Consider the following 27392-nt stretch of genomic DNA (forward strand, 5'->3'; position numbering starts at 1 on the left):
TCAAAGGTCATGGCCAGGGCCCCTTCTCCCCCGAATCCTCATACCCAATTTCTTTGCTTGTCCCAAAGGTACCATGTAAGCTACCTAGCAGAGGTTCACTTAACAGGGTTGGCAGCTTGGCTGCCAGTATTGCAGTTAGAGTAAACCACTCTGGACACATGAACACAGGGTTCAACCCCATCTCCTCTACCACAGGATAACCAGTGCATCTTCCGCACTGTATAGGCATCTAGGTAGTTGCTGATGTTCCGAGTTGGTACTGAACAAGTAAGACAACTCATTTGTATCATTGTGTTTCAATGCCAAGCTAATGTTGGCCGCCATGGTGACTGATCAAAAGACCTTAATTTTGCCTTTCATCTTGGTGGCCAGTGGACACCAGTCTTTGACCACTAGACTGGTGACCACACATTGATAAGGCAAAGTGCTGGCTAATCCCCTCCACATCGACACTACCCAAGGCCAGCGAAAGGGAGCAAGGAGGCTTGCTGAGGCTTCCTTGGAGAATCCTTTGACAAAAAAAAAAAAAATAATATGGCACGGAGGGGTTGGAGCCACATGAATACCTTTCAGAGGAGCTGTTGTACAGTAGAGACAGATCATCTACAAAATCATAGGTTGCAAGCCCCTCCATTTGGGTATTTGATGTCCGTACTCCTTCTGACGTGCAAGGCATCCTGATGAAATGGCTTCGTGAAGATCTGTCTCCCCAAATCCCAAAGGCTTGGTCACTGCTGCTATACCATTAAAGATTCAAAAAACAAAAGCTGCCCTAAACATATGCAGTGTGATCCATGCCTCCTGTTGCCCCATGTGTTTTTACAATCATTTGAAAGCAATGTGTGAAAACTGTCTAAGCTGAGCTGTTTGGGGAAACAAGTGTATTGCTAGTATTGTCTGCAAGCAAGCAAGAGACGGCCAAGTGGTCACAACATTCAGATTAAAAGCTGTTCGGTGGGGATGACGACAAGGCTAACGCAAGACTGGAAGTTGTCGACGAGCCCGATGAGGGGTTAATTCCTTACCATCCCCACAAGGAACTATGGCTTGGGTCTGTCCTGGTAAGTTAGCCTCTTCATGTTAGGCGCCTCAGCCAGGACTATGTGGATCTCATCCTGTTGTGGAAAGTGCCTCACCCCTGCCCCCAATACATACCCTGAGCTAGCCAGAGAGTGGAACTCTGGGCTCCCCTGGCTCTAGGGTGAGAATGCTGTTATCACTGGATAGTTTCATTTGCTAACTCAGGGGACGGGGGCCAAAGGTCAGACAGCAAGCAAGAAACTTAGAGTGAAATGATTGCCACAGTGTTGCAATTGGCTAGGCTGGTTTTTTTTTTTCTTTACAAAAGTGGGTACCAAGATATAAACCCATATCATTCTGTTTCTCGGGCTTCCAGTGAAGAGGACGGCCAAGGACTGGCTAGGTGCAGACTCTCTTAAGGCTACTACCTTGAAAGATGCCCGTTTTCTTTCTCACACTGGCCCCCGTCCCTATCCCCTCACCCAGCTTTTAGGACAGCACCTCACACAGATAAAAGATACACATATTTGCCAGAGGAGAATGTGGAACAAGGCGGAAGTGTCAGGTTTCTGAAAGTGCTTTCATTAACTAGTGCAAGTGTCTGACTAGCTACTTCCCGGATGTCCCGGATGTCCGGGCCAGCAGCCAGCGTCAGGGACACCCCGCCCACACTCCCATCTATTCTAGGTCAAGGCCATTTCTGAATGTGAAAGTTTTTATCCCAGGCTCTCCCTGCACTTACCCTGTATCCCCAGACTCTTCAAACAGCCCTGGAGCTTGTCTGAGTGCAAAACCCTCAGGGATTTGGAGAGTAGCGTCAACATATTGCACATAAGTACTGGTTAGTTTCCTTCTGCCCCAGTGGGAAGGATGAAGGTATCCTTTTTTTCTTTGGCTAATGACACCAACAGGTTCACTCTATTTACGACTACACACCTAATCCCTTTCCACACGTGACCCTGGGATATGGCTTTCTCAAGCTGATCTCAATCGCTGAAGAGCAAATGTCAAGAAAAATACTTTTGACCTCAGTGAATCACATCACACACCCTCTAGGGTGACCCGGGTTCAGAGAGAGGTGCCCTGCTACTGCAGCAGCAGGATCTGCTGAGAGGCGAATTGAACTCAAGGACTGGGACAGACCCGGACTAGAGCTGGCTGCGCATGCACATGCCAAAAGAGCTGTCTGCGCTTTCTCTCCATTTACTACCTGCACAGTGGCCTCGGCAATGGCCTCACATCTGCCCCCAAAACACTGACCTCTAAGGCTTGAGGTCACAGAAGACATCTTACTGTAAGTCTTCCCACATTAGGATTTGAGGGTCAAGTCTTTGCCGCTGGCACGGAGTGCTCCTCCCGCCCCTGGAGGCTTGCTATCCATCAGACGATACAAGATCAACAGATAAACACAGGCATAGGATGGGCACTTCCTGACTCAAAGCATTTTTCTAGTGGGAGCCACAAAGCGTGTCAGGGGGATGGGAGTAGGGACCTTAGCTGCATTCCTTCCTCTCACATCACCTGTTTGATGCATTCTCCGTCAGTAACCAGAGTTGTGCCCTAACCCCACCCCATAGGACTGTGGTTCAGCCTTGTACTGACCGAGGAAGGAGATGGAAGAATTCCACTTAGTGGTTGGATTGGACATTTCTAGAAAAATCCAGCACAGCACAGAGATGACACGGAGCCTATATGGCGATCACACGTAAACATCATTGAGACGCAGTAGGACAGCTACAATGAGATGGTTGCCAGTAAGTAGCAGCTGCTCCCTCTGGGTTCCTCCTTGATTCGATGGGGAAAGAGACCAAGATGGTCTCGTGGTCTCGGAGGGGGCCTGACCATCTCCTTGGTAAATTACATGCAGCACCAAGTGAATCTTCCAGAGAGAGATCATCTACAGGGCTAGTCATTTGCAGAGCTGGGAGCCTGATTTTATAAGAGGGTGAGTGGAGAATACTAGAAACTCTTGGTGGACATCAGCTCCCAGCATTGACCTGTGGTATATCGGGCATCAGTGCCAGGTTCAAGGCTCCGCTCTGCTCTAGAGCCGACATCTAAGTGACTTTGAGGGAACTGACTGAGCAGCTCAGTTAACCCTGGCTGGGGAAAGAGAGACTTAACTGTTTGCTAAGAATTTGTTCTTTTACCCCAGCAACCAATAGCTGGCCTGGTCTAACTGTGGAAGCAAACAGGAAGAGCCCAGGGTTTTCTAGACAACTCCTACACTCTGAGGCCCAGAAAGAAGGGACTCAAGAAACCACAAGAGAAGCTCTTGGTGGGGTCAGAATTCAAATGGCTCTTCAGATTAAATCTAGTCCCTCTTCCATCAGGCAATTTCAGTAAACACTCGCTTTCCCCCGTGATTAGAGCCCAAGTTTTAGTGGATGCAACGGAAGAACTTTAATTTGGTTCTACTCTATGCCCACCATATACGGGGCAATGAACAGCTAAAAGGAATGCAGAATCCCCTCTCTATACTCTTGTGTTTTGCAACAGTATTGGGAAGTCTTCTGCCAAGTAATGGCTTCAAGGGCATCATCCCCCACTCAGGGATCAAGTCAGGACAAGGATGGGTCAGCATAAAAACCAGCCAGCATATGGCTCTACAATGGTAGTTTTCCAAAGACTACCACTAGACCAGGATGTCAGATAAGTGAAACATCAACCAATTTGTAATGCCTGCAGAGAGAGCACTGTTGAAGATTCTAATTGCACAACCAGGCTAAAAAAATTAGTGTTATGATCAATTAAGTATGTCTGCACTGACCAAGGATGTGGGAGTCACGACTGTGACTAGACACTGTCGAAGCAGAAGCTAGGACATCTGCTGTCTAATTGTGCCCCTCAGTCTATTTCACAGAAAAGGAAACTGGGGTTTAGGGAGGCCAACAGATTTGACACCCAGACACCCAGATCCTGTTTCCCTATTCTGTTAAAGCTAGTCTCTTCCAGCCTTATCTATGGGTGGAGCGTCTTCCCAACACCAAGTATTAAAATCAGGGTTCACTTTCTTTACTGAGGTATTTAAAAATCTAAAAATCTAAAAATCTAAAAAAAAAAAACAAAACCAACCACAAATTCTCAAAGGAATAAGCCTGGCATTAGCAGCAGATTAATTTAGTTTGATGAGTTATTTACCTTCAAACTTTCTTATTTGGCAGAACATTGGGGAGGGGGGATGAAAGAAAGAAAATGTCACAAGACCAAGGAGGAACTGATCTATATATAAGGAAGCATTAGAATGGATACTCTGCCTAGCTGGTTCTCCCTCATGAAGGGCTCCTAGGAGACCAGAGGATGTCACACTGGATATGATTTTGACAGTAGCCATAACGGTTTGAAGAGGAGCCCACCACGAATGCTCCATGGGAGTGCCGTGCCCACCCCCAACTCTGTATCTTTACAGAGGAGGGACAGTAAGGACAGCAGCAGGATAGGGGATGGTCTAGCAGTTGCCCTCCCTGCCCCAAATGGCTGCTCTTAGGTAAAGCCTGTGTACCACTTGTAGCTGTCTCAAAGCCTTGAGGGGTATCCACAGGCAGGGCAAGTTACAGGACACTGAGGACCAAAGCCGAAGGACACCTGAGCCTGTGCTGAATGACCTTGAATTTGCCTTAATGCTGGTGAGTCAACTCTTGACCTAATTCTCAAACAAGCTGGTAGGCTGCTCAACTCAGCTGACTCCACTCTTCCGGCCTCTGACTTTTGCATCTTTATGTTAACTGCTGCAGGAGGCTGGAGCCCGGAGTCAGGAGGCTTGGTGTGGGTCACTGCTCTGCATGCTCCCTGGCCATGGGACCCTGGGACTCTGGGCAAGATACTTCCCCTCACAGGGCGCTGCCCTCTCTCCCTGTGGAATGGGTCTAATGCAGCTTGTTCCACCTTCCTTCCAGGCACTCACGGCTCTGAGCTCTCCAGACAGGCACTCTCCAAGTGTGAGTTGGACAGGGGAAAGGGGATTCTCATCACAACTTGAGTGGAACTCACTCAAAATAAAAGATACCAACCAGGGCTTGGTAGAGCATACCTGGATACCTCTCTCCACTTTTCCTACTTGTGACTGCAAGTCAGTTTTTCCTGGGGACGTAGGGGCCACCCAGCACCTCTAGGACTACATGACCAGGGGAGCAGCGCAGCTCAGTAGCAAACACCTCACGACAGTGCATAGTTAAACAATCGCGGAAGCAATACGATAACCCCAGGCACAGTGTATCTGAGCCATAAATACATTTGTTTTAAGGATATACTTTTTTTTTTCTTCAATTAAAAATGAGTTTCTAATCCTGATTCTACTCACAAGTAACAATTTCATCATCACACGCTACAGACAGAAGATGTTATGGGGGAACATAGCTCAAGTCTACAGAAGGAAGTCAGTCGGGCGGGTGGGGCAGAGGATGATTGACAGCACGTAGAGGTGCACCCAGGACGATCCGCTGGAAGCGAGGGCACTAATGTGGCAGTGGAACATCAACGCCATGGAAACTCACGGACGGAAGCAGCTTTGTTCAATGTAAACATTGATTTGTTTTTAAAAGGAAACAACAGCAGATTCAAGTCTCTCTCTCTCACGTGTGTTCTCTCACGCTCGCTCATTGGCTCGCTCTCCTTCTCATATACTTATTTCTTTGAAAACGTAAACATATTGGAAGGGCCTTGTCTGAGGTATTGAGGTATTCCTCGAAGGTTAAGGCTGATATCAATGCAGGCTCTGCTGGGCCTCTTTCAGTAAGCTGTCAAAATCCATGGCTTCATACTTGCTTTTCCCGGATGAGGGAAGGGCCTCTTCTGATGTGGGATCTGTGGGTTGGTGAGAGGGAAGGTCGGTGAGAAACTCAGTCCCAACCAGCAAACCTGCCACTGAGGGCGGACCTCACAGAGCTGGGATGGCCAGGGTGTCACAGAGCAGGAATGGGTACTACCACGGTATCAACTGTCATCCTGCTGTGACCTTTCTTCCATGTTGACAAGATCTCACGACTTCAGTAGCCCTGTCGTAGAGCAATGGGTCTCTAAACAGAACACCCTACAAACTCGTTTCCAGCCAACTTCTTAAAAATGGACTTACTTCAACAGCCTCCACCAACTAGTACACGTGAGTTCTCAGTCCCAGCTAGCAACACTGTTACTACTCTGTCCTACCAACTAGTAACACAGTAACACGATACAGTGTCGCAGTAACACGATACAGTGTCGCAGTAACATGATACAGTGTTGCAGTAACACGATACAGTGTCGCTAGTCAATCAGAGAAGAATGCTAATAAACCTGTCTCATGCAGATGGGGAAACAGTCTCATAATGGACTATAATCAGGTGGAGTGCCGCCTGACCTGGGACCCACCTAGCTCTCCTGATACTCAATGCTGCATCTTGAAGGCTACCATTGGCTTTCCTCTACAAGTAATTCTTTCACAGGTCATGTTTCTTCAGATTTCACCAACTTGTACACAAACAGCAAGGGCATGATGACGGTGCAGACACACTGTCACCTATTAATGGCAAAGCTGCTGCCTGTTCAAGGGTCACCACAGAGTGACTGTAAAAAGGTAGGACAGCCATGGTGCTGCTGAGTGGCTGAGAGCACCAGCAGGAAGGTGACTGTGTGGTTAGAGTCACTCACAGGACCAGAGGCCAGAACAAAAACAACCATGGCAGCCACAGACAAAGCAGCTGCAGAGTAACAGTGGGCAGGAGCTTGACTTAGTGCCATGTCCAGAGGGGCCTTCAGTCTAGGTGTCATTAAAGAAAGGCACTGCACCTCATGTTTTGGGACTTACTAGAATACAGTTAGGATTTGCTCTCTTACCGTAGTCAGTGTATCTGGGCCAGCGGAAGTGCCGGAGCCCTCCGTAGCTCAGGTGGAAGGAGGGCTCATTGCGCTTCCTCAAGGTTGCGCCGTTCCTCAGGGACAGGGCAGCATGCTCCGAACACCGGAAGGTGATGACGCCGTGCTTCTCACCTCTGGAAGAAGAGGATAGGGTAAGAGAGGGTGTTTCTAGGCCAGTCTGGTGGACGTCAAAAGAGCACGCATCATTGGATGAGGAGCGGAAAACCTTGCCGCATGCTTTCTCATGGGTGAGGGATAATAACATTTGACAGGCCAGCCTCTGCAATGTGATGACAGCAGGATCAGTTGGACTGCTGAATGTTTGACAGTTGCTGGACACTGTGTATTGTCACATATTCAGATGACTTGTGAAGGGGTGTTGCCATGCCTTCTTCCCCTAGGGAAAACAGGCTCCGTGGAGTTCAGGGTTCCACCCAATGGCATGTAGCTCAGCAGGGACTCTCACAGACCCCCTGATCATGAAGCTGATGCTCTTAATGCTCCCCAATCCCCCTCATCACTCCCCTGCTTCTGCTACGCCTCCTCCCCATCCATTCCACTCTGCCATCCTCCAGATGTGGGTCTCAACTTTCGTAATGCTGCGACCCTTTAATACAGTTCCTCATGTAGTGGCCCTAAAATTATTTATGTGACCATACAACTATTTTCATTGCAACTTTATAACTATAATTTTGATACTGTTATGAATCATAATGCAAATATCTGATTTGATATGTGACCCCTGTGAAAAGGTCATTGATCCCCAAAGGGGTTGTGACCCACAGGTTGAGAATCATTATTCTAGCCCCTTTAAAGACAGCTTCAGCCTTCATTCCCTTGACTGCCAACTTGTCCTTCACTTTATCTAATATTGTTGATGTTTCAGACCCATCTTAACTGGTACTGACGGCACCTACTGAGAGAGAGAGAGAGAGAGAGAGAGAGAGAGAGAGAGAGCATCGAGTCACATGACAGTCCTTTTCCTGAACGTGGTGATTTGTTCAAGGATGAACCTAACACCAAAAGCTAAATCCCAGAGGCCGTTCCCAGATGTCTGCTGGAACAGTGGGAGTGACTTCTGCTCCCCAGGTGCTGCTAATAGGTGAGCTTAGAGCTCTAGAAGCAACCAAAGAGCAAGGGAGGATTCAAGGCAAGGGAGACCACCAGCCAGCAATGCGCTGGTAGTTCAGCTCGACCAAGCAGCTAAGGGTCCTCTGACGCCCAAACTCCCCAGGACCTCTGACACACAACCTCCCCGAGCCCCTACAACTCAGGGTAGGCCAACAAGGGAAGTCTTAACAAGCATCTATAGGAATCATCAGAACAGATGCTTGGCTCCATCAGGGCTAAACTTGAACCCTTCTGCCTCTACGAATGTCTGAAAATACTTATCTGTCCAGACTCCCCTTAGGTAGTCTATACACTTTAATAATCCTAACAAACTGAGCTTTTCTTGGGAGATTACTTTGTTTTTCTGTGTTATATCTACATGAAATCACGAAAACTGCGTAAAACTTTGCAAACTTCTGTTTGTGTAGTGACTTAAAAAAAGTGGCCAAAATTCATAACATAAAAGTTACCATTTTAACTGGGCAAGTAACTGAAACTGAACAGTTAGTGAGTATTATTAAGTAGACAGACATTGCTGTATATTGAGTCTCTAGAAAAACATTTAGTTTGCTTTGTTTTTCTGAGATAGACCTTACTGGATAGCCCAGGCTAGGCTTGAACTTGCTCTGTAACTCACACTGTCCTCAAATTCTCAGTCTTCACCCTTCCAGCTTTCTAGGGCTGGGACTGCAGGTGTGTACTGCCATACCTGGTGTGATCTACAGAAAATAGTCCATCTTCTAAATAGTAAGCCTAGTAAATTCATTGAATAGTATCTCCATTTTACCCCTGCACCTCCAGCAACAATCATTTCATGCTTTGTTTCTATAAAGAACATAAGTGTAAACATAGCAGCATTGTTTTCTTCTGACTAGCTCATTCCCTTATCATCCTGTCTTAATGGATATCCACACATATTCATCTATGTGAAGCATGTTTTGCTTCTTTCTTAGGAGTACATAATACTCCATTATGCATACATACTTCATTTGGATTATTCTCACCTCTCTGCTGTTGTAAGCTATGAACATGGGTGACCTATCTCTTTGCAATCCTGTTTTCAATTCTTTTAAATATATTACTATATACACATAAGCAGAATTGCTAGATCACATAATACTTCTACACTTATTCTAAAAAACTGTTATAATGTTTTCCAGTATTAGTGATGTCACTTTAATATTCCTCTAATACCTTACTTGGTGTGGTTTAAATAGGGATAGCCCCCATAAACGTATGCATTTGAATGCTTGATTCATAACGAGTGGCGCTATTAGAAGGTATGGCCTTGTTGGAGAAAGTGTGCCACTGTGGAAGTAAGGTTTGAAGTCTTCTAAGCTCAGGTCTGGCTAGTGTAACTCAGTTTTCCCTTCTACTGACTGTGGATCAATATGCAGGACTCTCAGCTCCTTCTCCAGCACCACATCTGCCTGCATACTGCCATGTCCTGCCATGAAACCTCTGAAATTGCAAGCCAGGCCCAATTAAATGTCTTTCTTTATAAGAGTTGCCGTGGTAATGGTGTCTCTTCACGCCAATAGAAACCCTAACTAAGACAAAAGTTGGTACCAGAGACTAAGGTATTGTTGGGTTAGGCCTGATCATGTTTTGGGGACTTCGGATTAGGAAAGCAGTGGAATGCTTTAAGTGCTGCGTAATGGGCATCCTGGTGGAGCATGGAAGGCAGCGGTGCTAAGGGTGATTTGAACTATGGGGGTCTGGATCAAGAGGTTTCAAAGGAGAAGAACTTTAGTGTGTTGCCTAAATCATTCTTGTGATATTTTGGTAAAGAATGTGGCTGTTTTTGCCCTTATTGGAAGACTCAGCCTGAGGCTAAAGTGAAGGGTTTTGGATTAATTCCATTGGCAAAGGAAATCTCAAAACAGCCGAATTTAGACTCTGTCATGTGGCTACTAGTGTTAACGCTTATAAAGATTTATAATATAAGAAGAAGCAAGCTGAGCCAGGAAAATATAAAATGTACAATTTGAGGAAGAAAGGAATACTAGGAAGTGGAATGGAGATAAATCACATGTCCAAGGAGATAAACAGATTAAGAAATGGAATACAGGGAGTGGTGACCTCAGGGCAAGATCCCATCCAGCTAAGATTCCAACTTGGGAAAAGGAATTAAAGAACACCTTAGGTCCAGGTGTGATGCTGTACACCTTTAAGCCCAGTACTCAAAGGGCGGCAGAGGCTGGGAGATTTCTGAGTTTGAGGCCAGCCTGGTCTACAGAGCAAATTCCAGAATAGTCAAGCTTAGGCAGTGAAGGAAACCATCAAAAAACAGAAAACTAGTGAAGATGTAATTGAATGAGGGGGCAATGTTTCAACCCCAGCAAGCATCAGAACTTGGTAGCTTCAGCCACACAGTTCTGGCTTTAGAGTCAAAGACAGAAGAAAGGGGTTGTGGATTCTCCCTCCATGACTAAGGAAACCCCGAGGCCAGGTGTGTGTCAGGGGTGTCCCTGCATGGAGGCCTAGAGAGGCCATGGTGTGAAGCTGTGAAGGTGAAGCCTGAATTGCCTTGGAGACCCCGAGATGTTGGAGATGCTAGATCCATGGGATACCTGCCAAGGAGAGCTGCTAACAGGGAGTGGAACCAGGCCAAGAGAAAAGTGTGTTGTCAGCAAAGCTGACTGGAGTTGGGAGATCTGAAGAGTGCTTCTGCATCAGACATGGAGATGCAGAGTTTATAGAGTTTGCCCAGCTGCATTTTGGTCTTGCTTACTTACAGTATTTCCTTACTATGCTCCCTTTCCTCCATTTTGGAATGGTAATGCATATCCTGTGCCACTATATGTTGGAAGTAGTGATCCCTTTTTAAAATTTTCATTTAATAGGGAATTATAGTTAAGAGACTGCATCAATCTCAGAAGAGACTTTGAACTTTGAACTTTTAAATATTGCTAAGGCTGTGATAGACTGTGGGGACTTTTGAAGTAGGACTAAATGCATTTTGTTATGGATAAAAGCCTATGGAGTGGAATGTGGTGATTTGAATGGGTATGGCTCCCTATAGACTCATGGGTTTGAATGCTTGGCCCATAGGGAGTGGCACTGTTGGGAGGTGTGGCTTTGTTGGAGAAAGTGTGTCACTGGGGGTGGGTTTTGAGGTTTCATATGCTCAAGCCAGACCAGGGTTGCCTCAGTTGCTCTTCCTGCTGCCTGCAGATTCAAATGTAGAACTCTCAACTTCTTCTACAGCGCCATGTCTGCCTGCATGCTACCATGTTCCTCTATGAAACCTCTGAAACTGTAAGTCAGCCCCAAATAAATGCTTTCCTTTATTAGAGTTGCTGTGGTCATGGTGTCTCTTCACAGAAGTAGAAATGTGAGTTAAGACACGTGGGCTTCATTTTTACCGCATCCTTCCCAGCTCTTCTTTATTTCTATTTTAATAGTAGTATGCTGGTTAGTTCCTGTCAACTAGAGTCATATGGGAAGAGAGAGCCTCAATGAAGGAACCACCTCCATCAAACTGGCCTGTCTGGCACTTTCTTGATCAATGATTGATGTGGGGGGACCCATCCTGTTGTGGGTGGCACCATTCGGGGGCTGGTGCTCCTGGACTGTATAAGAAAACAGACTGAACAAGCCATGGGGAACAAGTGTAATGAGAAGCACTCACCCATGGCCTCTGCTTCAGTTCCCGCCTTGAGTTCCTGTCCTGACTTCCTTTCATGATAGAGTAAGCAGTAAGCAGAGATAAACCCTTTCCTTTAGGTCACAGTGTTTAGCATAGCGAGGGAAAGCGAACAAGATCAGTAGCCATCAAAATGGAGTCAAGATATGGAATGACCGTTACATAAGAGAAGACTTTCTGGCTAACACTTTTTATTATGATTATTGTTAAATCGGAATTTATAACTCCTAATAACTTACTTTGCAGGCATGACAGCAGATAATTTGGAAATACTTTTCAATCAACAAATCTGTGGCATCTATATCGAACTTTTTTTTTAGGCAACTTAGCTTTTGGTGGATTCCCTTACAGATAAACATCTGCTTCCCTAGGTACATGAGGACAAGCCAGGGTTGTTTAGCAGACTGCAGCCCCAGGACTTGCTTTAGAGGAAGGGAGGCTGGTGAGATGTGCCACAGTGAGGTCCTAAAACAAGAGCATCTTCAAATTGTCTAAGGGCATTTTGTGGCCTGCAAGGTTGTCTGCACAAAGGCCTTGACATGCCCAGGGGCTTCAGCTTTTCCCTGATAACTTGTCAGAGATCCTCCAGAAAGGAAAGCAGAATGGCTGGCTTTTGGTAGTGCCAGATGTTGAGATGACAGAAAGCATGGAAATGAGCTGGCACTGGGTCACATGTCAGCAGGATTCATCATGGTCCTTCTCCCACCCACATCCCTCCCAGCCCCCTGCGCTCTCCCACTGAAACAGCTGGTCCTAGCTCACCTCTTACCCACCCATCCCTCCCAGCTCCCTGTGCTCTTCCACTCGGAACAGCTGGTCCTAGCTCACCTCTTACTTCTTGTCAGCACCTGGCACTCTACGATCTCGCCGAACACCTCGAAGCGCTTCTTCAGTTCCCGAGAACTCATGTCACTGGAGAGATTTCGAATGTATACCACACGGCCTTCGCCCTGCTCAAGGAGGAGGACAGAGAGGAAGCCCATTATTATTCTCATGAAGTCTCTGTCTAGACCTGGCTGAGCAGCAACATTGCTGGAGTCAGAGAGAGGATAAAAGATAAAATGGTGGCTCTCATGGCCCTAATGCTTGTCTCATTATCTCTCCTTCTGGTGTACTCTGACCCCTACAAACCAGTTGGTTTTTGTTTTTGTTTGTTTTGTTTGTTTTGTTTTGTTTTTTCAAGACAGGGTTTCTCTGTAGCTTTGGAGCCTGTCCTGGAACTAGCTCTTCTAGACTAGGCTGGCCTCAAACTCATAGAGATTGGCCTGCCTCTGCCTCCTGAGCACTAGGATTAAAGGTATGTGCCAGCACCACCCAGCAAACCAGTTGGGTTTGAACTGACAGAGATCAACCTGCCTCTGTGGATAGAGCCCTACCTCCCAAGTGCTGGGATTAAAAGCATATGTTACCATGCCTGGATTTACCTGTAGTTTTTTGTTTGGTTGGTTGGTTGGGTTTTTTGTTGTTGTTGTTATTGTTTTGATCTTTGTTTTGAGACAGGGTTTCTCTGTGTAATAGCCCTGGCTGTCCTGGAACTTGCTTTGTAGACCAGGCTGGCCTTGAACTCCCAGAGATCTGCCTGTCTCTGCCCCCTGAGTGCCTGGCTTTACCTGTCGTCTTAAGTACCTGTTGCACAGGCTGTGCACCCACACACCCACCTTCCGAAGCATGGCAACCAGGGAGGCTGCTTGTCCTATTGTGTTTCTGTTATGCCTCCCCTCCCTCCTTTCTAGGGCTATGCTGTAACTGGCAGGCTCCCAGGACAATTTGTGGAACAGGCTCTAAAAGGATCCTCCAGGTGGCTGGAAGGTGGAACCTTATGAAGCAGAAGGCCCTATTCTCCTGTGTCCGGACTAATAAAGTGAGGCTCAAGGACGCTGGCCACTGTCCAAGGACACACAAGAGGTGTAGCCTGTCTGCCCAGCCTACTTGACCTCCACCACCTTCTGTTTGATCCTTTCAGAGTCCCCCAGGCCGAGTCCTAAGTGGAGTGGCCACCCGCTGTATACCAAGGTCACTCAAGTGCTGGCTTTGCATGGTGCTACCTTTAGTGGCTTTTGCCTACCTACCCTTGTTATTTTCAAATAAGACACCTAGTTATGTCCTCCTTGCAGTCTACGGTCCATTATTCCCTAGGCAGAGGGGGAAGGCTGATGGGATTAGCATTTCCTGATATCCCTGGCTTGCCCCCATCTGCTCTAGGCCCAGAGACCCCATATCACTTACGATGGCCTTTTCCTGCCGCTTCCTGGCATGCCGGGCACGTGGAGTTCCGTCTGAACAGGGCCCTCTGCTCTCACGCCTGTCAGTAAACAAGCCAGATATAGTACTCAGTCTCACTCCTGCAGAAACCCAGCCCCGACTCTGTGGGACTGAACACTGGTCAGGCGTCCTCCGCTGGCTCCCAGGCTGAGAGTCCTGGAACTCACCTGGTACCTGACCTTCAGGCCTCACCTTTCTTTCTACTGTTAGGGACAGAAAACCTTTCTCTTCCTTGCCTTACTGACTGGATGAAAAAAAAAAAACCCAGGTCTTATATATTTCTATTTTATATTTCCATATTCCAAAACAAAGTCCGAGCAAGGTTCAAGGTCCAGCTCGGACTTGCCCAAAACTAGAAATGGGAGAAGCCAGAGCTGGCATCAGGTCTACTCTAGAACCACTGCCCTCTGATGGTTCCTACTCCAGCCCTGGAACAGCCTCGTCCATTGTAAAACAAGTCATCTCCTCTTGTCCTCATGGGGATGCAGCTCTACCCATGGCCTGCCCTTCCCCATATGAGTCTTTAAAAAAGTACAGCATAGAGGATAAGAGGATGAGCATTTGAGGCACATACAGCCTGAGCTTAAGCCCTGTTCTACCTCCCTGCAGAGGGTGACCTTGGGTCAGCCAACCAATCCTCTTGACTTACTTTTTCATCTGCAAAATAGGTATAGACCCAGCTGTGCCCTCCTCCTTGGTCGTTTGTGAGCAGTAAATAAAAAATCACTTAAATGCTTAGATTAGTACCGCTCATTTATTTTTATTTATCTTCTCTGGCCTCGGTTTCCTCATTTATAAAATGGGGATAAGAAACACGTGTGTCCTCCGACTGCTTCTGAGATGCCTAACTAGGATAACAGAAGGCAATGCGACTCACTAGCTTTCAAGCACTCTTCGGTCAAGGATTATCATTCATTGAGACTATAGTTGGCGGGCCTTCCCTTCTAGATGAAGACTGGAAGTCAGGGGATTAAGTTGGCATTGTTCAGCAAGCCTCCATGATTTCTTGATAGCCAAGGAAAAGAAAGTTGGTTTAGGGACGACTGAGGGGTGGTTTTCCAGGCTTTTCAGATATATAGCTCTATGGGCAGTTGGGCAGGAACTGGGGAAACTGAGTCACGCTTTCCAGTGAACAGAAATGGTTAGACCTACACTGGGTCTACATCTGAGAAGAGGAAACAGGGAATCTATAGTCTCAAGGAAGGTCTGGTCTCAACTTTTGGGGCTCTGGAGTGCAGACCCTGTTCAAATCCATGGGCCAGGTGGGAAAGGAAATGCTCAAGAACTCTAGGGCTGGCCCTGGCGGATGGGCTCAACACTGGGGAACAAACCTTCAGGGTGAAGTGATGTCTCGGCAGACTCCCAGGAAAGGATAAAAGAACCTGCTAGCAAGCCTAGAAGGGTTCTGCGAGACCACTGTGATGGCGGCTTGTAAGCGAAACCCTGGGGAAGCCATCTGTAGCTAACACTAAACTCAACACTTCTTCACACCAGTCTGCGGGGCGTTCTTTGTGAACCTTCTAAAATGTAGTTTGATGGGGAGAGTGGCTTTAGCTTTTTTGGGGTCCTCGAAGAGCTAGGAGCAGCTGGTAGAGATGTGTACACATAAAGCTGAATCTAGAAAGAGGCAGCTACGTCTGAACTCTGACCTCAGAGTACAGGGCTTTGAAAGCTTCTTAGAAAGGCAAATTAGCCACACCCACAGACTCAGATAGGCAGCATACCCGACGCAGCACCAGCAGCAGCAGCAGGAGCAGCATCTTAACAAATCCACCCACACCATCACCAACTCCGCAACTCTGCTCCAGGCAACCTCAAGCACAGAGCTGAGAGCCTCCCAAAGACAAAGCTGGTCCCATTACCCACTGTGATCAAGGCAAGTAGGAGCTGCTCTCCCCCAAATCTGCCAAATTCAAGGTTCTTGCCCTGAATTCTTGATTCCCCTTGGTGATGGAGTGTGACCTGAGAGTTAGAAAATGAACTAAACCCTTACCTCTCTCCAAGCTGCTTCCTGTCACAGTGTTTTTGTTTTGTTTGTTTTCGTTTTTTGAGACAAGATTCCTCTGTGTAACAGCCCTGGCCGTCCTGGAACTTACTTTGTAGACCATGTTGGCCTTGAACTCACAGGGCTGGGATTAAAGGTGGGCATCCACCACCGCCTGGCTTGTCACGGTGTTTTATCACAGCAATAGAAACCCCTTTCCAGGTCCAGGGCTCAAAGACAGGATGCTCAAAAGGGCTCCTAATGCTCCATGGCTCCCATGGGGCTGCTTTGCATTAAAAAATATATATCTCTTGATGATTACGAAGCAGAAAATAAGGCTCAGGCTCATTTAGGATCTAAAGCGGCAGGTGGCCAGAAGGTAAGGTTTCTTCCTTTCCAACAGACCCCGCCAGCCTTGACTTGGTTCAGACAGCCTGGCTCTTGAGGAGCCTATCTCATGGGCTTCTGACTAGGGCTGGGCCCCCCGTGGAGATGCAACCCCAGTTTCAAAGCAAATTCCTAGGGTTCTCCCCGTCTGGCACCTAGTAGCTGCTCAAGTACCCCTCTCCCCAGGGCTACCAAGCATACCTGAAGCTCTTCCGGGTGGCTGGTGACCAGGAGCTACAGGATGAGGAGCCAGAACTGGAGCGGCTGCGGGAACAGAGCTGCCGGCTGGCCTTACTGGGTGGGCTCTGGTAGGGGCAGTGGTCAGAGCAGGGAGGGCTGACCCCCGAGTCCTCTCCTTCATCCTCCTCCTCCCCTCCCTCCTCTTCCTCCTCCAGTAGGAAGCTGCTCTCGCCACTGCTGCTGCTGTCGTCCTCAAACACGGTGTCATACTCCGGGCTTTTACACGAAGCCAGGTCTTCGTCCTCCAGAGCGGTCTCCAGTAGCCCAAAGTGCTTTGTGAGGCTGGCACGGATCTCATGGTCTCTCAGCTGCATGCTGTCCTTAGGGGTAGAGTCACAGCTCTGTTCTGCCTCCCTCCTAGGGGTCTTTGTTTCAGTCGGCAGGGAGGCACCCTGCTGGGGCCAGTCATCAAGATGGACCCCAACCGGCTCCCAGGACCGCAGCACCTTCCTCTGCAGGGCAGCCTCTGGCCTGAGCACCTGGCAGTAATCGTGGTCTCCAAAGGAGCAGGAGAAAGGGCGCTTCTGCCCAGCCTGGGACACAGGCTGGGCCGTGGCATGCTGCAGGTGGGACAGGAGCTCACTTCGCTCCGGGTGCCTCTTGGGCAGCTTGTGGGAGGACCCTGGGGTGGCTGGGAGCTGAAGAGCCTCAGGGGAGGGGAGGCTGGGAGCTGTGTCTTGGCCTGGGCTGTGCTTGGTGTCCGGCTTGAAGGGGTCCTCCTCCATGGGCTTATATGGAGGTGTGGTGGGTGGAGTGAGTCCTACCCAGGGAAGAGAAGAGACAGGTGAGGGAATGGCAGGTCACCTCAGAGGACAGTAAGAGCTCCATTCGAGAGGACAAACAAATGGCTGTCTGCCACAACATTCCTTTTTTTTTTTCTTTCTTTCTTTTTTTTTTTTTTTTGTTTTTTTGTTTTTTTTGTTTTGTTTTTCGAGACAGGGTTTCTCTGCAGCTTTAGAGCCTGTCCTGGAGCTAGCTCTTGTAGACCAGGCTGGTCTCGAACTCACAGAGATCCGCCTGCCTCTGCCTCCCGAGTGCTGGGATTAAAGGCGTGCGCCACCACCGCCCGGCTCACAACATTCCTATAGGTGGATGGCAGGCATCACTAACTGGTCACCAAGCTGCTGCCTAAGCCTGTATGCAGGCCTAGAGTCCTCCCGTTCTTAGGATGAGAGGCATCGGCCATCCCTTTGAGACTTGGCAATGGCAGCTAAGGTGTCCAAGTCAGAGATATCTGTCCTTGCCTTACAGCTAATTGAATAAAGACCCCTGGCTCAGAAGCACCCCAGCACAGAACAGGCAGGTGCCACTGGTAAAACCACATCCTCAGTGTTCCTGATGCTACTGGCTCTGACTCTGTCATCCGTTCTTCCCAGTGCACCACAGGGACTTGCTAAAATGCCGATTCCATTCTCTCTTCCAAAGCCTGTAAGGTAGGCACCAGGCACCTCTATGTTTTGGTCCTATGGGGATGCTCTTTCTTCATCCCTACTTGTTCCTTTTGGCTAGACCGGAGGACCAGAACTATACTCTGTACTTCTGTTCTGTCACATCTTTACTTATAGCAGTTCTTTGGCTAAGAACACCCTTCTTTGTCTTCCCAATGCCTGTTGGGTCTTCGACCCTTCAGTGGCCCCCTGTGCTGGGTATAGGCCACACTGGCCCTCTTATGAGAGTTTCTGCTCAGACTTTGAAACGAGCACATGGCAAACCATGCTCCCGAGGGGTTAGCCTCACCAGACTGTGGTCTCCTCCAGAGCTGTGTCTATGTTTCCTGACCTGAGCATCACCTCAGCTGCTGGTTCCAGCAGTGGAAGGGCTGGCCCTGGGCCTTGACCCTCCTCCCAGCGTGCTCTCCATGCATCTCAATGCTAGGGTAGCTCATGAGGCAGTGGTCAGAAGTGCTCCTGCCCAGGGCCTTGCCAGCTCCCCACAGGCACCCCACCAGCTGAACCCCTAGCTCACCTGCCGTGCCACAAAGCTCCACTGTCAAGGATTCCTCATAGCTCTTCTTGCCAAGAGGGTCGCTGGTAGAGGCAGAGGGGTCAGAAAGGGAAGAGACTGGTCAGTAGGAAGCTTTCAAAGCCCTAGACATTTGGGGGAGCAAAGGACTCTGTAATAGACCCTGGTTCTATCATGGAAAGGGGCCTAGAAAGAACTTGCTGAGGGGCTCTATCCTGGCTGTTAAGGAAACTCAAGCTACAGTTTAAGGGAAGTATAGGCAAAGACTGGTATAGATTCCTTGCTTTATAGATGGAGCAACTGAGACCCAGAAAGGGAAGGGACTTGCTCCTATCTGACAGCATTGGCAGCCTCCAGTACCCCCAGCCCAGAGATGACTCTTCAGAGTCCTGGAGACAACAGCTTGTAAAACGGGTTGACCCTCCATCTTTCCCCTCCACTTGAGGAGGCTACCTCCTTAAAACACACTCCATTTGGAATGAGTCTGGATCTTGAGGGCTCGTGATGACAGGTCAGGACTCAGGGGCTGATGACCTCCCACCCAAATGCACACATCTTAATCTCACAGAATAATATACCAATAATTTCTTTTAAGAAAAAATCTACCTTTGTGACAAGGCCAGCATGAGGCACCTGGGGGAGTCTGAAAAGACATAAGAGAAGAGAGAACAAGAGATAAGACTCCCCATACACATCACCATGAACACTCTCCCCTGTGGGGCGGGGGAGGGTCCTCACATTTCCAGGGGCACCATGCACAGCTGCCCTTTCACATGACACATGGCCTTGGCCGTCTAGGGGAATGGTCAGGCGCAATTCAAATACACCTTGCACTGCTGGGTCCCAGCCAGTAGATCTCCTTTCTTTGCAGAAATAAGGGATGGGAGAGGCAACCCTTGCTGGCCAAACAATGGCCAGGCATTCTGAGCCTTAGGCCCTAGGGCCCAAGCTGTGATTCTGGATAGTTCTGGAGAGGGGTCTTTCACTAAATAGCTCTGAGCCTAGGTCCTCAGTCTCTGCTTTTTATTTTATTTAAAAAGATCTGTATATGTAGCCCAGGCTGGTTTCAAACTCTATCTTCCTGCCCCTGCCTAAGTACTGTGTTTATCAACATGCCTAGCTTGGTTTACTATTTTAATGACCTTCTTCCCTATCCCCAAGGAGGCAGGCCTCCTGTTCTTTGTTCACTAGGCAGTGCTTTGATAGGCATGATGAAAATCTCGAAGAGCAGGTGTAGAAGATCTGCCCAATACCCCATTGTACAGAAAGGGCAGTGGAGAGCAGACGGAACCTCATCCAACACATAATACTGAGGACTTGAACGCAGAGATCCCAGCTCCCAGTGGGGATTCTATGCCCACCCCGCCCTTTCTTGTGGACCACAGACTACCTCTGGAAGGGGGCCGTGGGCAGCTTGGGTCCTCATCTGTGTCCCCACACCCACTCTCACAGGGGCTTTCCAGGACTGGGATCTGGGATCCCTGGGGGAGCTGCTGGTCTTGACTATCATTTGTGAGGCTGCCCAGTTCCTCCTCCAGGTTGTGGGTCTCTGTAGCCAGGCACATCGAGGGCAGAGCACCTAGGGGCTCATCAGTGAATGTTAGCCAGGGGCCCAGCTCTGGATTCAGTCTCCTGGAACGCCGCACGGGGCACACAGAGCTGTCCAGTTTCCTCCCTAGTTTGGTCCATGGCAGGCCACGGCCTGGTCTCTTCCTGCCCCACTCCTCTTCCTCCTCCTCTTTTTCTTCCTCTTCCTCCTCTTCTTCTTCCTCTTCTTCCTCATCTTCCTCCTGCTTTTGCCTGGTAGGTTGATTGACATCCCGCTTCACCTCCAGCCTCAGAGGGCGCAGGCTGGGTCTAGGCCCAGTGCTCTTAGGGGAAGCTGTGATTCTCACCTCTTCCGCCATGGCAGAGTGGGCAGGGGAGGCCTGACTGTCTTTGGGGGGCCTGGGCCTGGACTGGGGTGTGAGGGAAGCATAGACAGGTGTGGCCAGGCGGTAGGGCTTGCTGACATCACAGAGGACATCTTGAGCCAGAAGTTCCCTTAAGATAGAGAACTCAGTCCAGATGGCTTTGCGGGGATGCCGGGACCGGGGTGGGACCTGCCTGGAGGGGCTGCTGCAGGGCTGGGGGACCAGCTCTGCGGCCCATTGGGGCAGCTTCCTCTGGGGCAGGCAGTAGGTATGCATGTAGCGAATGAGTTGTACCATGGACTTCACATCCTCCTGGGGAGCCTGGGCACAGCTGGGGCTAGCCCCATCCTGTGCTAGGGAGTCTTGGGGAGAGGCTGGAGCTGGCCAGGGGCTCGGGCAATCCTCCCCCACCTCCTCATCCTCCTTGGAGAGGAGCTGAATACTTGGGCGTGGGGTTGGGGTTTTCACTTTGGGGCAGGGCAGCACAGAGGTGAGGTGCTTATGCAGTTCTGTACAAGGCCGACTCTGAGACCGCAGCATGGGGATCTTCTTGTCCTGGATGCCATCCGCCTGGAGAAGGAAATACGCCACGGTGAGCAGGGAGGGGAGCAATGCTTCTCCCTCTGCCTGTTCTGGAAGCCAGCAGACCCAGCATCTTTTCTCAGGACCGTGGGAATGGCCTGTTCCTTCACTTCACCCCCAGCCTCCAGCAGGGCTGGTACCTGGCAAACTGAATTGCTGAGGAAGAAAGTGGAGCCAGACTTCTACAGGGCTCCCAGCCTTGGAGCCTCTGCAGATCCTTCAAAAAAATAGGGTGAGGACAGGTATGGGTGTCACCTTTTATGTGCCAAGTTTTAAAGTGGCCAGCGGCTCCTCAGAAAAGAAATCCGAAAACCTCAGTATGAAATGGGCAATGACCTCTACAACCAGTGATGATCCTGTTCCCATCTGTCCTCTGCTCTAATACGTGCCAAGATCTGTGTCAAACCTCACAGGCCAAAACACTCGAGTGTGGGAAAGTACAGGGTCCTTTTCAGAGCCTCAAACTATGCTGCTTCCAAGGAGTAGTACCCAGGATTTTGCCTGAGTCAGGGCTGTGTGAGGACAGAGGGAGAAACTGAGGTAGACTGAATCTGCCACTCCTAGCCATGGGTGACAGCCACCTGGGGGCCCAGGTCATCTCTGAGCATATGCAGAAATACCTTGACACAAGGCCGCTGGCTTCTGGACCTGAGGTTGGCCTGGGACCAGGTGGCCTCCTCCTTCAGAGCGTCAGAGCTTGCTGTTGGGGAGGATGTGGTCAGGAGGAGCTTCTGCAGCTGGGAAGAGGGGAAGAGGGGGAGAGACTAGGGCCAAGCACACTCAGAGACACAGGGCACCACATGTCAGCTGACTATGCCCTGGCCAGGGCCAGAGACCCCAAGGAGCTAGGTAATGCAGAAAACAAATTGATGTCTACCAAACTCCCAAACACCATTATTCCACAGAGAGCAAAGTCAGTGACCCAGGAGAGCAGGTCTGGGTGCTGCCTGCTCAGCTCACTGTGAGGACAATGTCAGTGCCTGCAACAGACAGACATGTATGCATACAGAGACCCGCAGATGGAGAGGTTAGAGACTAAACCGATGCTCAATATAGGATTCTCCTCTGTCCATGACATTTAAAAATTTATTTCTTCAACTGAATACACAGTACTCATAAATGGTGTGTGCGTGTATGTGTGAAATACTAAAAGGCAAGACAATTAGAAGCAAATCTCCTTCCTTCTCAAGATCCTTTCTCTGTCCTAGAGGCAACTTCCATTACTCTCTTGTGAGCCTTCATGAGGTGGGCTTTTAATCATACAAGAGTACACACACACACACACACACACACACGGTGCATGTTACCTCCAACACACTCAACTGTTTCCATACAAGTAAAAGAATGCTAAATTTTAGTTTGTCCTCTCTTCACCTATTTTTTTCATCTGCATGTGTGTGGGGGCAGTGTTGTTGGGATACCTGAACACACTGTAAACCCTGAGATTACACTAATTAAGTAAAATCAACCTTGGGTCAAGAGCCAGAGCCAGCAACTAGTTGCCAGGAAGTGGCCATAGAGAGCAAGAGGAAGTCAGGAAAACAAATAGAGAAATGGAAAGGAAGTAGTAGGGTGGGACTTTGAGTTTCGTGGCCTTTTTGGTTTGGGATAGCAAAAGAGAAGTTCTCTTTCTGGGATGTCGTCAGCTCCTGGCCTCTCTGAACTAGCAGGTTTTCAACTCAGCATCTGACTCCCGAGTCTTTATTAGTAAAATCATAAGATTAAGGTTTAGTTTGCACAGGGTCATGTGTATCCCAGGTTGGCCTCAAATTTTATAGTCAAGGGTGACTTGAACTTCTGAGCTTCCTGCCTCTACCTTCTACGTGCTGAGATTGCAGGCATACATAAACCATCACGCCCAGTTTTATGGGCTTCCTATGTGCTGGGCAAGCACCCCACCTACTGAGCTACCCTCTAGCCCTCAGACAGCTTTTGAAATAAAGACTGTCGAAGCTCTCCTGCTGGCAGGGGCACAGTTCATCCACCTTGAGAGCGCAGAGGCTGAAGAAAAACAGGCTCCTCCACCGCAGCCAAGGGTGAAAACAAGGCGAGAAGTGTTTTGTACAATAGCACCAGGTGTCTCCTGGGGGAGCATGCCTTCCCAGCACCCCAGCAGAGAGCCCCAAAGGCCTAAAAGTTAGAGAAACCTAACTTAACACACCCTAAACTCCAAGTAGCTAGAGATTACTGACACCTTACCTAGACTGCAAACATCACGCGCATGTGTGCGCGCACACACACGCACGCACGCACGCACGCACGCACGCACCACTCTGCACCCCCGGCTAGAGGGACAAGATCTGGTTCTAGTCACTTCAGCCCCATTGCAGCAACCTATTTTCTTCTCTGCCCTAATACAAGGGGCAGCGTGCGCGGGGGCGGGAGGCACACCCAAACCACTGGATCTGACACTTTTTTTTTTTTTCGAGACAGGGTTTCTCTGAAGCTTTTTTAGAGCCTGTCTTGGAACTAGCTCTTGTAGACCAGGCTGGCCTCGAACTCACAGAGATCCGCCTGCCTCTGCCTCCCGAGTGCTGGGATTAAAGGCGTGCGCCACCACCGCCCGGCATGGATCTGACACTTTTTAAAAACACCTCTGAGAGTCCAACTGCTGACCCTGGGAGACACTGCAGACCTCATGATACACGGATCTATAAGAGGCTCACTAGTCGTCCAAGTCCACATAGGCTAGTTCTTTGGAATTCAAGGCAAGGCCTAGGGTCTGTGTGACTTCTCTGGGCCCCTCCAGAGCTATCATTATGCCGGAAGACTTGACATTTAGTCTGCTTTCCATAAGATTAACCCAGTGTAGGGAAACAGAATCAATCGGGCAACCAGTATGCAATGTAGGCAGAACTGAAGGCTCAGGACTAGGACAACCTGTGACCAGCAGGGGTTGCTCTCGCCCTTCACAAGGTTTCCTGCAGTGGCCTGGTACAGAAATAACACTGAGAATTCTTCCTACTAATGGCCTAGTCAGGCTCCGAGTCAGCCAGCATGTCTTAGGTGGGCCTATATGGTAGGCACTGTTCTAAATGCTGCCCAGGCATTACCCACTGTAACTCTCCTGACAGCCTTTGACCCGGGCCCTGCTATCTACTCCCAGGGATCAGAAAGCTGAGTCACTGATAGGGTGTGTGCCGAAGGCTGAAATTCAAATCGAAGCGGCCTCTTTCAGTCTAGAAGGCTGCAGGAGGGAGCCATAATGGGAGCTGGAACACAGTACGTGCTGGAACATAGCAGACACTTGGTAAATGTCCCCCCAGTGCTCTGGGCCCCAAAGGCTGCAGAAGAGAAGACATGGCGCCCTAATGCACAAGTCAGTACATGCGGGGTCTAACTTGGCTGGCATACTGACTTGCCATGAGACTACTCCCCCAGGCCTTACTTTCCCCAGAGCAGAACTCATGGAGGGCCTTTCCAGGATCTGAGAGCCCTCCCAGCTCTGCAGTTACAGGAAGTGGAAGGAAGCCCCGCATTCATACAAAGCCAATTACCTGCCCAGGCTTTGGTAACCTGAGCCAGAGTCCAAGGCAAGTGTCCTCAGTAAGTTGGGAGGTCCAGACCCTTGCAAGACCAGTCAGCGCTGGTCTCTACTCCCACATTTCCACATACACTCTACACACTCACGGGAAGCATTTAATTTACACTTGTTGGTGTGAAAATTGGCACGAGCTCTTTAAAGCATAAATGAGCCGGAATTTGCATTTCTAGAATTTACGGACTCACAAGGGGCAACCAAGGCCTGCAGGACTGTGATTGACAATGGAGCGGTTGACAACGGATGTCCATCAATCAGCCGGGGAACGGTTACATGATGGCACATCCTTACCTGGAAGTACCACACAGCCACCCAGGAGGAGGCAAAGCTCCACACCTCATCTGGAGGCTTTCCAGGACACACTGCTCCGAGGGAGAAAGGTACAGAGCAGTTTATAACGTAGGCTCTGCTGGTTTTGTAGTTTGAGAAAAGAAAAAAAAAAAAAAGGTGAAGAGGAAAGTCATGTAACAGATCAGTAACCATGGTTACCTCTGGGGAAGGCAATTGTGAGAGGGCTAGGAAGGTTTTGCTTTTAACTGTCCACGTTTCTGTTTCCTGCTTGGGTTTTTCTCCTTTGTGTGTTATCACCGTAAAAACGTTTGCATGCAATTTTAAGGTTTAAAACAGAAATAGAACCAAGCCTAACGCCACTGTCCAGGCAGGAAGGGTGAAGGCCCGGCGCCACCTCACACTCCAGGCTCTCCGCAGAAGCCGTGTGCTGGCGCTCAGGGACCCTGACTGAGCTGGAACGGACAGTACAACCCTCACCATACGACAACCTGACAGCAGCCCGAGGCCACAGTCCTCACCATAGAAAGCTCATCCACTTCAGACACTGGGGACAGAAGCCTCTCCAGGGCGGGGCTGGGGGGCGCAGATAAGGGGGCAGGTGAAGCTGGGTCACAGGATGGTGTGTCTCCTTCATCCAGCCCCGGGAAGGCAGCCAGCCCCACATCGTCTTCGGGGATGTCATCCAGGGTCTTGGTGAGCGCAGCCAAGAGAGCTTCATTCTCATTATCAATCTGGATGGAAGAGACAACGGGAGGAGGGGGAGTGGGAAGGAGAGGGTTAACCACTGTGGGAGACCCAGCTGTTCTGTGTACCCCGATAAACCACCACTGCCTTCTTGTCACCCCCCCACCCCTTAACCCGACAAATCTGTTCCATATTCCTGGAACATCACAAACTCAGTAAATAGGTTGTCGACTCCGAGAACCACAGACTTTGATAAGCAGGCTACAGGAAGGACCTTGCCTGGAGTCTCAGTCCTGGCTCTGCTGCTCATTGAGCTGTGACCTGGGCAGAAGGCAGCCTACCTGAAAATACCTGCCTCTTCGGTCAGAGACTCGGGTCCTCTCCATCATTGGCAGCAGGGTCTCAGCCCCTTGACTCTCAAGGCCCGGACTAGGTAGAGAGCTCAACTGTGGATGTCATAACTATGCATTGGAAGCCTACTTGGGCTATCAATAGGGTCCTGGGGCTTGTTCTCTTGGCTTGCTCAGGGAGAGGCCTGGGTGCTGGGCTTTGAAGCTGCTGACTCACAGAAACCACACTTACCTACTGTGGGTTCTTGGGCAAGTTAGTCCTCACCCGCCACATAGATACCAGACAGGACTTACACCGAGGAGTTCTTATTGAGGAGTGGGGGGCGAGGGGGAGCCGGTGGGAGGGGTGGTCACAGGTAAGGTGCTTAGATGCAGTACCTGACACAAAAACAAGCACTTACCTTGCTATGCTATACCTGCTAACTACACCGCCACCTACTGTTGGTTTTCTTATGAGTGCCTGGCCTTAGCTTGTTTTTGTTTTTAGAGACAGGGTTTCTCTGTGTAGCTTTGGAGCCTGTCCTGGAACTCTCTCTTGTAGACCAGGCTGGCCTTGAACTCACAGAGATCCACCTGCCTCTGTCTCCTGAGTGCTAGGATTAAAGGCGTGTGCCATCACTGCGCAGCCTAAGCTTGGCTTTTTTTCTAGCCAGCTTTTTTTAAAACTTAAACTTAATTCATTCTGTCTACCTTTTCCCTACAGGCTTCTACCTTTCTCTATTTTCTATTCCTTTTTTCCCTTCTTACTCTGTAGCTGGCAGTGTGGCTGAGTGGTTGGCTCCTGGTGTCCTCTCCTTCACCTTTTCTAGCTCCTCCCTCTTGTTCCTCTATTTATTCTCTCTGCCTGGTAGTCCCATCTATTTATCTTTCCTGCCTAGCCATTGGCCACTCAGGTCTTTATTAGCCCAATCAGGTGTTTCAGACAGGCAAAGCAACACATTAAAGAATGCAACACATCTGGGCAGTGATGGTGCACGCCTTTAATTGCAGCACTCTGGGAGGCAGAGGCAGGTGGATCTCTGTGAGTTTGAAGCCAGCCTGGTCTACAGAGCGAGTTCCAGAACAGCTAGGGCTGTGACACAGAGAAACCCTGTCTTGAAAAGCCAAAACCAGACAAAAAGAATGCAACCCATCTTTGAATCACTAAACAAACATTCCACAGCATAAATGAACGTAACGCATCTTCAACAGATATTCCACAGAAGCCACCATTCCAGTGACAGCGACAGGAGTCAGCCCCACCTCACACCCTTCCTTCCCTTCCCATCACATGCTGTGCTGCATCCAGCACACCCAGAACACCATACCCCTGCCCTCCTAGAGTCTGGCTTTTGCTGATGAGTGGAGCTGGACAGGAGAACATGGAGTACATTTTAGAGTTGGAGAGGGGCTGGAGGAAGCCAGAGGATGCTGGGATAGCTAAACAAACTAACAAGCAAACAAAACAAGCAAAAAAAAAAAAAAAAAAAAAAAAACCAAGAAGACTGCAGGCTGTCTAGAGTGGCCAGGAACTTTCTCTGAACAGCCGACACTTAAAGCAAAAGGCTGAGAAAACAAGGCTCAGGCTAAGGGGAGACCTAGGGTA

The 27392-nt window shown here is 49.2% G+C and overlaps 1 protein-coding gene across 1 annotated transcript in view; it reads right to left on the minus strand.

Moving 5' to 3' along the window:
• Positions 1–5252: 5252 nt before the first annotated feature.
• Positions 5253–27392, minus strand: part of Ppargc1b (PPARG coactivator 1 beta) — a 104445-nt gene continuing 82305 nt past the window's right edge. The window contains exons 3-12 of the mRNA XM_038330344.1: positions 25292–25504; positions 21562–21678; positions 19837–20929; positions 19053–19089; positions 18450–18511; positions 16446–17244; positions 13838–13913; positions 12440–12561; positions 6832–6986; positions 5253–5823 (exon numbers count right to left, since the gene is read on the minus strand). Coding sequence (XP_038186272.1) covers positions 5723–5823; positions 6832–6986; positions 12440–12561; positions 13838–13913; positions 16446–17244; positions 18450–18511; positions 19053–19089; positions 19837–20929; positions 21562–21678; positions 25292–25504 — 2775 coding nt within the window. The 3' untranslated portion in view covers positions 5253–5722. The remainder of the gene's footprint in view (positions 5824–6831; positions 6987–12439; positions 12562–13837; positions 13914–16445; positions 17245–18449; positions 18512–19052; positions 19090–19836; positions 20930–21561; positions 21679–25291; positions 25505–27392) is intronic.

Source organism: Arvicola amphibius, chromosome 5 (assembly GCF_903992535.2).
Source record: "Arvicola amphibius chromosome 5, mArvAmp1.2, whole genome shotgun sequence".
NCBI lineage: Eukaryota > Metazoa > Chordata > Mammalia > Rodentia > Cricetidae > Arvicola > Arvicola amphibius.